Source organism: Armigeres subalbatus, chromosome 2, assembly GCF_024139115.2.
Source record: "Armigeres subalbatus isolate Guangzhou_Male chromosome 2, GZ_Asu_2, whole genome shotgun sequence".
Classification (NCBI taxonomy): Eukaryota; Metazoa; Arthropoda; class Insecta; order Diptera; family Culicidae; genus Armigeres; species Armigeres subalbatus.
In genome coordinates, this window is record NC_085140.1 from 338559179 (window position 1) to 338573764 (window position 14586).

Consider the following 14586-nt stretch of genomic DNA (forward strand, 5'->3'; position numbering starts at 1 on the left):
CCCACAACACCAGGACTTGGGCTTGTGCGCTTTGAGCGGCACACGGTCGCTTTGGCGGAGCCTACTTGCGGATACATGCAGCTTTTCATAGAGGTTTAACAGGGCCCACTGTCAAATCAACCCCCACAGGCAGGCGCCACAATTCGTAGATGGCCTGAGCAGGGATCGTCAAGCCTGGATTGGATGTGAACACATTCAATAGTGGCATGTAAAATTTTAAATCCATTCTTTCCTTTTCATGTGTTGTTCTTTATAAAGAGATGGCTGCAGGGCTGACAGGGTTACATTTTCTATCTGCGTTTCTCTTATCAAGGCATCTAGTCCAAATGGTGGAAATCGTGGAAACAGTCGCAATATTATTATATTATTGGACTCCAAGTATAAATATTTTAATATTTATTTGCCGATTTACTTTCCTTTTTGCGATACTTTTTGAATTCTTAATTTTTTCCGTGAATATATCCGCCTGTCTACTCTGTATTTTATTTCGCTTATCAATAAACGTCAAAATTTTGACATTTCAAAAAGTCGAAAAAATCTAGAAACATCGAAAACATCGACTCGCCATCGCCACCATCAGAAACAGCCATCATTTTTGTGAAGGGTCATCTTTTTGATTCGGAATCGATCACAGCCTTTCGGGGACGTCGTGAAAGAGTGAAATCCAAACTCCACCGGAAGTCTCCGCTGATAAGGATACCGATTTCCTATAAAATCAGGACACGTTGAAAAGAAAAGGATCGAACATAAATCGGCAGTGCAGCAGGTTACCGAAGAAAATCGCGTCATTAGTTGGGCGGAAGAGCACCGAAAAAAGAAGAGCCGATTGGAACTTTTCTGCTTTTGGAGGAATAAATTCATTTATAACATCAGACAAAATGACTCGTAAGTAGTAAAATGACTCGTAGATAATAATCAGTCATTGTACTGTTAATTTAGGTTAATATATGGAATATCGGATTCATTGTTACACACTTCTTCATTTCGGCAAACCAATATGGATGCTGTTCTTAAACCAGGGCTGTTACTCCATGAATAAAATGATTGTTCCACATGATTTATTGAACATCCACAAAAGCTGCGTTCTCTTACTTGAAAATTCAAAGTAAAATTTAATGTTATAAGAGATCTGAAAGGAAATTCAACTATGTGTTGACAAGGTTTGGACGATTTTGGATATTAGTAAATAAAGTTCGAAGCATCAAAAACGAATGCCAAATATGGCGTTAGTTCAGTGATAGAAAAAGTAGCCTCAGCCTTCGGGAAATTTGTCCACGTATGATGGTCTCATGCTATTTAGGATACAAGGAGACCAACGGGATTTTCGCAACATGTTGCATTCGATAGGGTAGTAGTAGTTTCATTTTCATGCCATTCTGGCACAACAAAGAAAATTTGCATCGAAATATATAAAACCATATAAGGTTGGTGTTTTGATAAAAAGGCAGTATGAGGCCGTTCACAAATTCTTCTTCTTATTGGCATTACATTCCCACATTGAGACAGAGCCGCCTCGCAATTTAATGTTTATTTAGCACTTCCACAGTTATTAACTGTAAACCAAGTTACCGTTTTTGCATTCGTATATCATGAGGCTAACACGATGATACTTTTTATGCCCAGCGATGTCGAGACAATTTCCAATCCGAAAATTTCCGGCACCGGGAATCGAACCCAGCCACCCTCAGCATGGTCTTGCTTTGTAGCCGCGCATCTTTCCGCACGGCTAAAAAGGGCCCCAAATTACAGGGACAGGGGACAAATTACGTAATGCAAATTTTGACAGATTTAGACCCTCTTCTTCCCCCTCGTAACACTATTTGTATGGAAGTTTTATTTTTTTTTTGTATGGACCGTAACGCTTGGCCTGACCCCTTCCTTCCTCCCATAGCATTACCTAATTTGTGAACGGCAATCACTAATAATTGATGAATTAAGTTGGGTTGTTTAGTATTTGTTCAAATTTTGAGAGCAGAGTAACGAAATGACTACAACAGATAAGAATGTGTTTATACCTTTTTGTTGCCTACACAGGTCTATACTTATTTTTGCTACTAGCAGCCGAACGTCGTTACTCGAGCCAGGTCCTACATCTACAGGATACCTTATTTCAAATTATATAATTAAATAATGAAATCTTTTCACAATATAAAATTACACACAGGTAGATAGGTTTATTGCCAATGATTTTATTGAACAAAAAGGGATTTTTTTTTGCTGTTGATGAAAAAATGGCTACATATTATGTGTATTGTTTTCTTAAAAACAAAAAGTATACATTATCTATGAACATGCCTTAAAATAATTATATCAGCCAGCACTGATTTGTTTATTTGAAGTTTGCTGTTTAGTGTGTGCCAGTGTGCCTAGTGTGAAACATGAAAAACATCGTTCACTATTTTAAACGCATAGGCTTTTCCACATACCATTTGAAACCATTTGAGGAACTATCCGGCTTTGTCAAAAGTATAATGAAAATGATATTGAAACCAGATTTCTTCAATGTCGAGTCTAGAGCTCTTCTCGGTAGTGATAATGGAAAGCAACATGTCACCTACGTTTTTCAAGGTTTCTAAAACCAAGAATATCTTTGAGAGTCTTAGAAGACGCTAATTAGCATTTCGTTGTGGAACTTGTGGATTCCTGAAGAATATGTTTGGTTTATATTCTCTTGAAAGCGACTCGAGTTTTGTCAGTCAAAAAGCCGCTTGGTGCGGTTTGGCTGAACCCCGACCACATGGTAACGCTGTACAGAAGAAGTGCTTTAGATTCATGAACACTATTTGGTCGTAAACCAGCATAAGAATGAAGGAAAGACTGGCATAAATGATAAAATATGATGCCATAATAAGATCAGGATTCTTAGTAATAGTATTCATTCATTTATTTAGTCTACATCTATACAGATAACACTGAATCAACAATTTGACGCCACAATACACGGTTCGAGGCCGCATCTCTCCATCCTCGAATACGCCCCACGCTCGCCAAGTCGTTCTGCACCTGGTCTGCCCATCTCGCTCGCTGCGCTCCACGTCGTCTCGTACCTGCCGGATCGGAAGCGAACACCATCTTTGCAGGGTTGCTGTCCGGCATTCTTGCAACATGCCCTGCCCATCGTACCCTTCCGGCTTTAGCTACCTTCTGGATACTGGGTTCGCCGTAGAGCTGGGCGAGCTCATGGTTCATTCTTCGCCGCCACACACCGTCTTCTTGTACACCGCCAAAGATTGTCCTAAGCACCCGTCTCTCGAATACTCCGAGTGCTTGCAAGTCCTCCTCGAGCATTGTCCATGTTTCATGTCCGTAGAGGACTACCGGTCTTATTAACGTCTTGTACATGACACATTTGGTGCGGTGGCGAATCTTTTTCGACCGCAGTTTCTTCTGAAGCCCGTAGTAGGCCCGACTTCCACAGATGATGCGCCTTCGTATTTCACGACTAACGTTGTCGTCAGCCGTTAGCAAGGATCCGAGGTAGACGAATTCCTCGACCACTTCGAAGGTATCCCCGTCTATCGTAACACTGCTTCCCAGTAAGTAATCCCAGTCTTAGTAATAGTAGAATTAATCAAATCAATAATAATTCACAGCTTAAGATAAAATACGTCTCAAGAACTGAAAATAAATTAAGGAAAAAAATAGAGATAGGAAACAAGCAATGAAGAACATAAAGGCTATTGTTATTATTATCTTAATTAACGAGATTTGCTGCCCTAGGCTGGCCCATCTCTGAAAAAATAAGGTGTTGGAAAAGATGGATGCCAAAATATTGACAGAAGCAAAAATGTTTATTTACTTAACGGATTCTTCAATTTAGCGAGCAAAGGCGTAGGACTGCCAATTCGGAGATGGCGAGTTCGATTCTCGGTCCGGTCTAGGATGTTTTCGGGTTGGAAACTTTCTCGAGACCCTGGACATAGTGTATCCATTCTCATACAATGGCGGGCATAGAACAGCTTTCAATTAATAATTGAGGAAATGCCAATAGATTACTAAGTTGAAAAGTAGGCCAAGTTCCAGTTGGAATGTGGAGCAATAGAAGTAGAAGAAGAAGGTTAACTCTAGACCAACAATTGAAAAGGGCGCAACAGCCTAAGTTTATTTTTCTCGGTTCCTCGTTGACTGCCGTTGAATCATTGCCGATTTTACTCTTAGAAGCCTTAGAAGAATTTACCCTAAATTAGTCAAAGAATTGAATGAGAACGAGGTGAACCGGCCCAGGGTCGAAAACCTCACTAATAAAGATAATATTAATAATAATTGACTGAGACAATTAAACTAGATTTTTTTTTACAGTAAATGTCAATTAAAAGTGCTTTAATTTTGACTTGAAACTTGAAATATAAACGAAACTTGAATATAAATTTTTATTTGGAATCTTCAAAATTACATCGGGAATTTTTCAAAAATATCGGGAAATATGCGGGAATTTTAAAATGTTTGACGTAAAAGTAGTAGAAGTAAAAGAAGAAGATGATTATATATCCAAAACACTTAACTACACAGCATTATTAGTTGATTTATTATACGTAGTTCAAGTCCTGCGGTCGTGTCTTCTACACAACCTTAATCTACACTTAAAATGGTCAATTTTAGCGTTATGTTATTTGTGAATGAACTGCAATCGAAATTACCTCATTTCTCAAACGCGTAAATTGGGTTGTTCAGCAAAACATGTTTTTTTGATTTCCAACATTTTCTTTTGTTTGTAAACCTTTTATTCACATGCAGCAAAACCATTTCAATCGATAGAATTACACTAACATTCATAGAATGGCTCCATAGAATGGAGCATCAGAACAAATTTTTAGTTCCATTTAAATTTAAAATAGTTACGGTGCCCCAAAAATTCTGAAAAATCAGAGTTTAGCTCAGTTTTTTATGCAGATCCAGAATATGTTAAAACATCTTTACTCCTAAACAACCCAATTCTATTTAGCTGGAATCCGTTACCAGCCCTGCAAAAAGCATCTTTAGATTTATTGCATGTTCGTTTTGCTCTGAGATGTCGAATTGTGCCATTCTACAGTATCTTAGCTTAGTGACCTATTTCTGTGTCATGGGGTCCAACCATTTCTTATTGGACAGAAAGAGAGAATAAGTTAGTTCAATCATTGATAAAGTCTAATCATTCATCAGTTGCAATGATTCATTCCTCGCTCCGCGTTTTCTATTATTAGGTACCATCATGTTGCACAGTGTGGTAATTTCGACATTTGTTTGTTAGTATTTGCGACAAAATACAAATAGGGTTCTGGCTTCTTGAACTGCATGCATTGGTCCGGTATATTGAAAAATAGTTGAATTTGCCTACCTTACATGCGTGCATCATCCCGGTATGAAGCAAAAACAGGGGTTCTGCCTTCTTAAAATGCGCAAATTTGCCCGGTATATAAGGCAAAAACTGGGATCCGTTTACATCTGTATGTTGGCTAGTGAATTTATGAACAATATAGAAGAAGGATGATTTCAACAGATAGCATTTGTTCAATGAAATTTTTTTCATATGCTTAAGTTGTTAATTCAATGATTATTGAATGCGAATGAGATAAGTTTTACACAACATTGTACAAATGTATCATACATGCCAATCTTCTATTTCAAAGTGGACAATAGCCCATATGAATATAACTGTGTAAATACTTTTTACTCAAATTTTATCACATTGCGAGATAGCATGTTTGATGTGATTTGACATACCAGGCCAAAAAATATTTGCACGTGCTAGTTTCAGTGTACCTTCTACGCCAGAATGTGCCATATGTACCCGGTCAATCATGGAACGCCACAGTGAGGGAGGAATTAAAATTTTCTCGTTCCGAAACACCAACCCATCTTGAGTTATTTGTAATACATTTTAGCGTGACCAGGAACTTGATCTATGGTTTGCGGCCATCCTCTGCGTACATCATCATCAGCTTCATCACAGGCCGTATGGCGTATGATCTCCGAAATGCGTTCGCTGGATACATTTAGGCAATTTGTGAGATTGACTTCTTCCAAATCGGCAAGTATTTTGTACACGCACTGTTTTGCATAATCATCCTGATTGAGAACATCGCTAGGTGCTCTGGATATAGCATCCGCTATCACATTATCCTTGCCTTTTACATATTTGACCGCCAAATTGTATCGCTGCAATGCTAACAACATGTGTTGCACACGTTTAGGGGCGGTGAGAAGAGGTTTGTCAAAAATGCTCAATAGCGGCTTGTGATCAGTTTTCACGATGACTTCGGGATTGCCAACAATCAGTTGATCAAAGTGAGTACACGCAAACACGATAGCCAATAACTCCTTTTCTATTTGGGCATACCCTCTCGCAGTCTTGGTGAGCGTCCTGGAAGCGTAACCAACAACTCCCTTGGATTGACACACTGCTACTCCTAGACCATAACAACTAGCATCACATTCGGTTGTAGGTCATTTGGCCTACAGTCGTTTGGCCTAATGACGTTTGGCATAAGGCCGTTTGGCCTAAAAGTAATTTGGCCTAAAGTTGTTTGGCCTAACGGTTGTTTGGCCTAATGGTCGTTTGGCATAATTTGAAAAACGTAAATTATTCTTTCAAGTAAAATATGTGAAAATGTTAATATTTTATTTAATGCTACTATTATTGGTGTATAACAACATTATCCGATAGTCATCGTCAGTCACATACGATATGTACACTCCCGGCCAAAAGTTTGGGTTCACCCTCGAAAAATATAGGCAAAAGTTTTTGGTCGTATTTTCGCCGTCTTACATCCGATTTCGGGTATTGTTAGCTCGATACAAAGAATTTGAGTAGATCTTGCACCGTAGGTATTTTAAACTAACAATTTTTTTATGTACTAAAATATTACATTTAGATACTCATTTGTCTTATTATTACGTTGTGAAAATATGTTGATTTTTCTCTAAATTGAGCCCACAAAAAAATTCGAAATGAAAAGTGAAATGGAACCCAATTTTTATCATCTTTGAGGGGCATTCATGATTTTCGGAGGAATTTTTTTAATTTTTAAAAATCAAAATGTTTACTCAAGTGCATAGTATGCATCGGCTCAAAGTTTTCTATTATTATTATTATTATTATTATTATTTTCTTTATTAGGGAGACGGCTGGCGGCCAAAAGTTTGGGTTCACCCACTATATGGCCATAAGTTTGGGTTCACTCTGCTGATAAGCGATTTAATTCAATTTTAGCCGAATATTGTCTGAAGTACAGTTTTTGATGTTTTGTTTGGAAACTCACTTTCTTCAATGTATATTTTGCCTGAAAAAAAAAGTTTTGGATAAACATTTTGATTTTTAAAAATAAAACAAAATGTTTCCGCCGAAAAATCATCAATTCCCCTCAAAGATGATTAAAATTGGGTTTCATTTCACTTTTCGTTTCGAATTAAAATTCTGTGGGTTCAATTTTGAGAAAAATCAACATAGTTTTACAACATAAATATAACAAAAATGAGTATCTTAATGTAAAAAAAGGTTAAAGTGTGGCTAGCGTCACAAAAAGTGAAGAAATGTTAAAGTATTGTGGATTTACTTGACCAATGGATTCGAAGGTCGGTTCACTTGCCTATTTCAAACGTTCCCTTTTCCAGCAAGGTTTGCCAAACTCAATAAATGTATGGTAGATTACCTTGTTTTTTGCTCCTTGTCTATCAAAACAGATGTCAAACATCGGAAAAAGAAAGAGAAGTCCGAGGGAAACAGCAAAAAGCACGTGGCAGGCTTGCCAGTTTTGACAGATTTTATTATGAAGACGGGTGTGAAGGTGAAAACGGCGATTTCAACGACCGTTCAAGGAGCGACTATTTCGAACGGTCGGGTCCAATAGGGAAATCCACGTACAATGTCATAAGAAAACAAAAATCATTCGATTTTGACAACATAAATGTTCTGAACGTGATGCCAAAATCGAATGGAGTTTGTATTTTGAGTTTTACAGTTTTGACATTGTATAGGAAACATACAATCTTTACTATATGGTTGACACCTTCTTTAAAGCATGTGCTGTTCTTTCGAGTTTTACTGCATGTTACTTTGGTATTGCATATGACAAGCATTTTCCAAAAATGTTGATGCCTTCTTTAAAGCATGATCAGTTCTTTCAAGTTATACTGTTTTCATATGTCGACATTGCCAAAACATATCTGATTCATTGTTTTTTATACCTTCCTTTTTATAAATTCCTGGTTTTATTGTATTGTAAAAGTGATTTGCAATATTTTAACGTTAGTTTGTATTTTGCTTTTTTATCACATGTACATGGCTTTATTTTGCACCTACAGAAAGAATTTCATATAACAATATATTTCAATCGTTTACGCCTATATGTACCTATTATTATTAATTTCTTTATTTTTTTGTTTGACTATTATCGGCTCTTTCAGTCTTATAAAGCAGCTAAAACGTTATTGCATCTATTTTCCGACGTTTCGGTGTATATTTCACCTTCTTCAGGGATTTCTATGATTTTGATGAAAATTAAAATTAGTTGTTAACAAATATTCTTGATAATTTTAGGCTTATTGTTGTGTTTAACTTACAGAGGCTACGTTTTGTTGTGTATGTGTGTGTCCTGTCTGACATAACGTTGTCAATTAACAATGGCGTCTCACTACGGCTAATTATGAATTTGGAAATACATTAATTACAACATTATTAATTTTCAAACTACACTCACTTCATACGTCTCATTATTTTTGCACTGCACTATTATGCCAAACGACCATTAGGCCAAACGACCATTAGGCCAATCGACCATTAGGCCAAACGACCATTAGGCCAAATGACTTTAGGCCAAACGACCTTATGCCAAACGGCATTAGGCCAAACGACTTTAGGCCAAACGTGGCACAATCTCACATTCTATGAACAGTGACTCCGTGCAGTTATAGTATTGCAAAGCGGTATGATCAGAAATAGCCAGTCTCACGTTATCAAACTCCTCCTCTCCTCCGATGTCCATCTCCAACGAGAATGTTCTGAAATAAGCTTCCTAAGCGCAACCAGTTTACTGCTCAAATTTGGAATGTACCTTGCTAGGTGGTTAACCATTCCTACAAATCGATGGACTTCCTTTGGCGACGTGGGCACAGGGTAGTTTCGTATCGCCTCTACTTTTCGTTCATCAGGTTTCACCCCTTCGGAAGTGAGAACGTGACCAAAGAAATTGACGGACGTTTGGCACAAAGTAAGCTTCTGCAAGGTTGAGTTTTATGCCATTACTCCGAAGACGAACAAGCAATTTTTCCAGTCGTTGGTTATGGCACATTAGAGCTTCTTCAAAGGTGTCCCCTGCATTGCAGAATTTTACCAGACCCAGTGTGGTACACACAGTGACCGATAATAGTGGTGCATGACTCATGTTGACAACTTGGAATACCATCCTGTATCGCTTACTCTTATGCTGACAAAAAACTTTAATTTGCCCCAGTACTTCAATCGATGTTCCGTTAAAGGCTCGTAGGCGGCACCTTGACGTATCCAATTCCGGATGAGCTCCTCCCGACAACTTTTTCAACCAGTCGATACCAATAGTGCTTGCTCTGGCACCGGTATCTAGCTCACAGCTAATAACCTTCCACACGTCTCCGAATTTCAGTGACAAATCCGCCAGAACAGCACCACTCCTGGCAGAGTTATCCGTAATTCTCCCAATAATTGCCTCTTCCTCTTCTTGAATCCAGATTTCCTTTTCTTCATCTGCGTCGTATACATCAACTGGGCGTTCGGCTCTTGATGACGATATTACTGCCTTCACTTTCCTTCCACTTTTTGGTTTACTAGATGACGATCCGTTCGACTTGCAGACTCTTTGGAAGTGGTTTTTTTCTCCACACTTATCATAACGTTTCCCGAAAGCTGGACACACTCCACGTTTGAGCGGATGTCGTCCACCGCAAAACTTGCAGACCCGGTCGAAGATTTTGTTGACATCTACGGGCGCTTCTAACGATAACTGTTTTGAATGTCGGGCGGTAATTTCTTCCATCCGACATAAATCAATAGCTTTCGACAAGTTAACATCAGTCATGGTAAGCATCTTGGCTTTTAAGCTAGACCACTTGTTTGATGTAACTATTTTGAACACCATCATATCTTGCTCCAATGTACCAAAACGACACGGTTTTCCCAGCACTTTCAAACGGCTCACATATTCTACAATGGATTCTGTCGGTGTCTGAATCGCAGAGAAAAATTTCAGTCGGTCAACAATGATATTTCGAACTGACACTACTTTCGCCCTAATGGCATCTAACACAGCTTCGGGTGTAGCTTTCTGCTGATCGCTGAGTTCGAAATTGAAATACCGCTTCAGAGCATCGGTTCCAACAACCGATAACAAAAAACTGACTTTCTTCTTGTTTTCACTATCGGGCCAATCATTCATTCCAACAGCAACAGAATAATTTTTCTAATTGAATTCGAAAAATGTTAAACTCTCCTCCATATCTCCTTTCAAACATAGTGGTGGTGGTAGTGGCACTGACTGTGAAGTTAGAATCTGATGTGCTGGTGACGATGAGTTCGGAATGGTTATCTGGAAGTTTCCCATTCTCTCTGCCCAATACGCAAAAAATTGATTCTGTTGCTTAACCAACTGTGCAACTTCTTCCGCCATCTTGATAAGGCTCCTGTGTAACACCTTCGAACGCGATAATTCGTGGTCGTCGACGATCCGTGAAGTAATTTGAAAAACCGAGACCGAGACCGAATACTATTCGTACGATTCAACGCGAACTAAGCTAATTTAATATTTCTTGTCCACTTCTGACACCATGTTTTGGTTTTTGCTGGTGCAAATCTCTGTGAATCTTCACAGATATTTGAGTAAAGAGTATTTACTCAGGTTTATTTATTTTAGTGTATTTTAGATTTAAATAATAGTGTATTTAATGTTTCTGCGAAATGGTTTATTCCGGGAAATGTTATTCTGCGAAATGGGTAATTTCCGCGACATGAACCATTCCGCGGAATGTCACACTCCGCGAAATAGATTTCCGCAATGTGGGACTCCGAGATATGGAATTCCGCGGAATGACATTCCGCAATTTGTCATACAATCGTAGAAATCCTTGTTCCACCAAACGCTGCAGAATGAAAATGAAAATGTGCACTATCTTTCCAGGTGGTAACCAGCGCGAACTTGCTCGTGAGAGAAACATGAAGAAACAGCAAGCAGCTCAAAAGAAAAACAAAGAAGACGGATTGACACATGAACAGCGAAAGCAACGGTATGTATTTGGGGGTTATTTTCGCTAAAATGCTTACATACAAACTTTTCACCAATTTGCCAGTAGTATTGAAACTTTTTATTTCAATGCTAAACTATTGAAAGTTTTAGTTCTTTCATGAATTCTCCATCATGCATATAGCGTGTTCAAATCCTTGGTAATTGACTACTTTTAGGGTACAATTATTAAACTGGGTTGTATGAAAAGGGTGGTCTAGCTACTAGACAGTGGAGTCCCCACTCCCTCACAGAGTGGGAGGGGCTGCTAAAGCTTTGTAGTAGCACGTAGTAGTGTCGGTGTGATGGTTCCTTCTCTATATAGAGCGGAATGATTGGTTCAGAGTTCTATATTTGGTTTTACGTAGTTTACGCCGACCGGTCGTGTCTTGTATACAACCCCAAGATTTTTTACCGAATTCTTTAAACGAATTCTGTACCGTTCGTTAAACGAATTCTGTACCGAACGTACGGTACTTGATTGCGACTGCTGAACTGTCAATCTTTTTAATTTCGAGCAATGGAGAGTTGCCTGGTACAGCACCATTATCGTACATTGGTACATCTTATGGAATTGGAATCTCTATTAGAGCAAGTTAATTCATTTCTTTCCTGTTCACTTTTGTTTAGAATGTATAAAATTATTAATTTTTTTTTTTGAAAATTTTTAAATCAATATTTTTACTGAATTAAAGCTTTTGCATCATATTAGTTTTCTGATATTCGATTCAAAAATAGGTATTCTATTTTATTTGTGTAATTTTTTTTTTATTCTAATATTTTCTAGGTTTCGCCCACCTTAACCTAAGATCAGTGTGCGATTATCAAAGAGTGAACATCGTTGTGTTAAGTTAGAACTGTTGTCTGAATTTACTTTACTTTTACTTAAATCAAGACATTACTAAAAATACGTTTAGAATCGAATAACGATATTCCAATTCCAATTTAGTTTTTTTCTTTCAATTTTGCAATAATTTAGTCTTTCATTGATTTTTTTTTTCACTCGAACACACAAACACTCTCGGTGCAGCGATGCCGACATTATGCGCCAGAAGCAGCAGAAGAAGGAACAGGATCAAGCGACCAAAGCCAAGAGTTAATATACACTACCGACCAGCAGCAATCAATTCATCCTGAGCTAACCGAAGAAATCCCTTCTTTTAAAGTGAAACAACACAAGCGGTAAAAAAATGCAGTTTAAAATCACCGTCACTACTTTCTCTCCACTCACGCTAGAAAGCACTTGACCCCTTTTCTACGAATATGTTAGTGACGAATGATCGTTTTGCAATAGAATTAACAACTTGCGTTAAGTAATAAAATCTTTAGTAAAATATTTCTACATAAACATCTTTGTGCATATTGTTTAATTTTGATTTATCCGACACCTCAATCATTTACAACTTAGGAAAAAGCAATGCGACATGAAATAATCGGAATCACACGAATCACTTACATAGGCGAACAATAGGGTAAACACATAGCAAACACAAGAACAACAAATACAGCAGGTATTACTATAGTAGAGACCATAATAAAACGGAGGAGTACTAATTTTCCGATAAAAACATACGAGCAGAACAATAATAGTTACTGTAATCAGCCATTTGAAAAAAATATCACGTCATAATCTATGCCGATTTATAGAGCAGTAACAGTAAGATCGCTCACAGTTCAGGTTAGCGGTGGAGATCGTTCACTGACGGGGATAGGATTGATAAAACGAAGCATATACTAGAAACAATACACGTGTTCGAAAAAGCATAAGTTATTACGCATTATATACAGCAGATTAACAGCATAAAGCGAGAGACTAGCGGCGAGAGGGATTACTAAACAAAGATAAATTGTAGTTCAAAGTCATGGCATGCATCAGAAACGAAAACTGTATAAACTATAATAGTTCTAAGTAAGAAATCCACCGAGTTGTTTTAATTCTTAGATGGAGAAAGAAAATTCAAATAGGTCGAATGGTCATTAGTTCGTCCAAGCATCCGAATGATATTCAATTTGCAAAGAGCGTAACGCAAAAATGGCAATTTTCAACCCCCGCCTCCACCTTTGTCACTTTTTTGTATGAAGTGTCTAAAAATTTTATATGGATCGTCACACTTCTGGCAACCCCACCCCGTCCAAGTTTTACGTAATTTATGGATGCTTCCTATGTCACACTTTTAGTAAGCAGCGTCTAAAAAATGTATAGGTCGTCACGCTTTAGTCAACGCTACGTGGGCATCGGCCCTTAATAGGTCTTGTTGTGTACATTTTAACGTTGAGATTATGAATATGTAAGAAGAATAATTTGGTTCTACTTTATTGTTACTCGTTTGGAGGATAAAATATCATTTTAGTAGAGTACGGCAAGGTAAAATATTTCTCAGCTATGTTTCTTATGCGGAAAATACTTTAATTAATCGTGTAATCTAAAAGATATTTTAGTTACAAGATAAAGATTGTAGCTTCGATTCCCTTTGTTCTGCTGTCCGAAACATGTGTGGTACCTAACTGTCAAATCGTATGTATTTTCCTTCATTGACATTTAGCATCCTATCCTCGCCAGCAAAAGATGTTCCGGACAGCGAGAATCTTTATCTTGTAACTTAAAATATCTTTTTGTAAGCTCATCAAGCAATGCGAACTTTAAACATTTTTAGTAGGGGGAATGACGGCTTTGGCAGGTTTTGTTCTATTATTGGCAGGGGGGTTTTTTATGACTGACTATGCTCAAATTTGGCCTAAACATTTTTTACATATCAAAGAATATTGTGGCCAAATTTCATAAAATTCGGTCGACAAAAAACCCCCTGTCAATAATAGAACAAATCCTGCCAAAGCCGTCTTTCCCCCTATTTAATTTAATGAAAGTGTCATATGTCATGAAGGTGATGGAGGTGATGTTGTACTAACTGCTTTGAAATAAATAAGTCTTGTGAGGAGTAAACTCTCAGTGGATAGAAATACGTCTGGTTAGAATGAACGAACAAATGCGAATGATTTATTTTCTAAATATTAATGACAATAATTATTCTTACGCCTACTATGACCGTTTCCGTTTTCTCTACAACACTCCTCCTAAACGGCAACAGTCAGTCCAATCAACTTGACTAACTTCTCCAGTCTTGTGCGCCCCAACGGCTTCGTTAGTAGATCCGCCACCATGTCTTCGGATGGGCAGAACACGCACTTCATTTCTTGCTTCTCAACCAGATCTTTCGTAAAATGAATTTTCGTTGCGATATGTTTCATTTTCCTTGATAGCTTCTCCCTCTCCATGATCTTCAGGCAACTTTGGTTGTCCTCGTGGATGACTACATGCTGCTCGTCGTTCAGTTCTTGCAGTAGTAGCTTTAACCAAAGT

General features: G+C 37.9%; 1 protein-coding gene across 1 annotated transcript; it reads left to right on the top strand.

Annotated features, from left to right (window-relative positions):
• The first annotated feature begins 550 nt into the window (after positions 1-550).
• LOC134212831 (putative SERF-like protein) lies at positions 551-12576 on the top strand. The gene is made up of 3 exons (XM_062691049.1): positions 551-885; positions 11127-11232; positions 12259-12576. Exons 1-3 carry the CDS (start codon positions 879-881, stop codon positions 12326-12328), a joined length of 183 nt encoding a protein of 60 aa, XP_062547033.1. The 5' UTR covers positions 551-878; the 3' UTR covers positions 12329-12576.
• The last annotated feature ends 2010 nt before the right edge of the window (positions 12577-14586 follow it).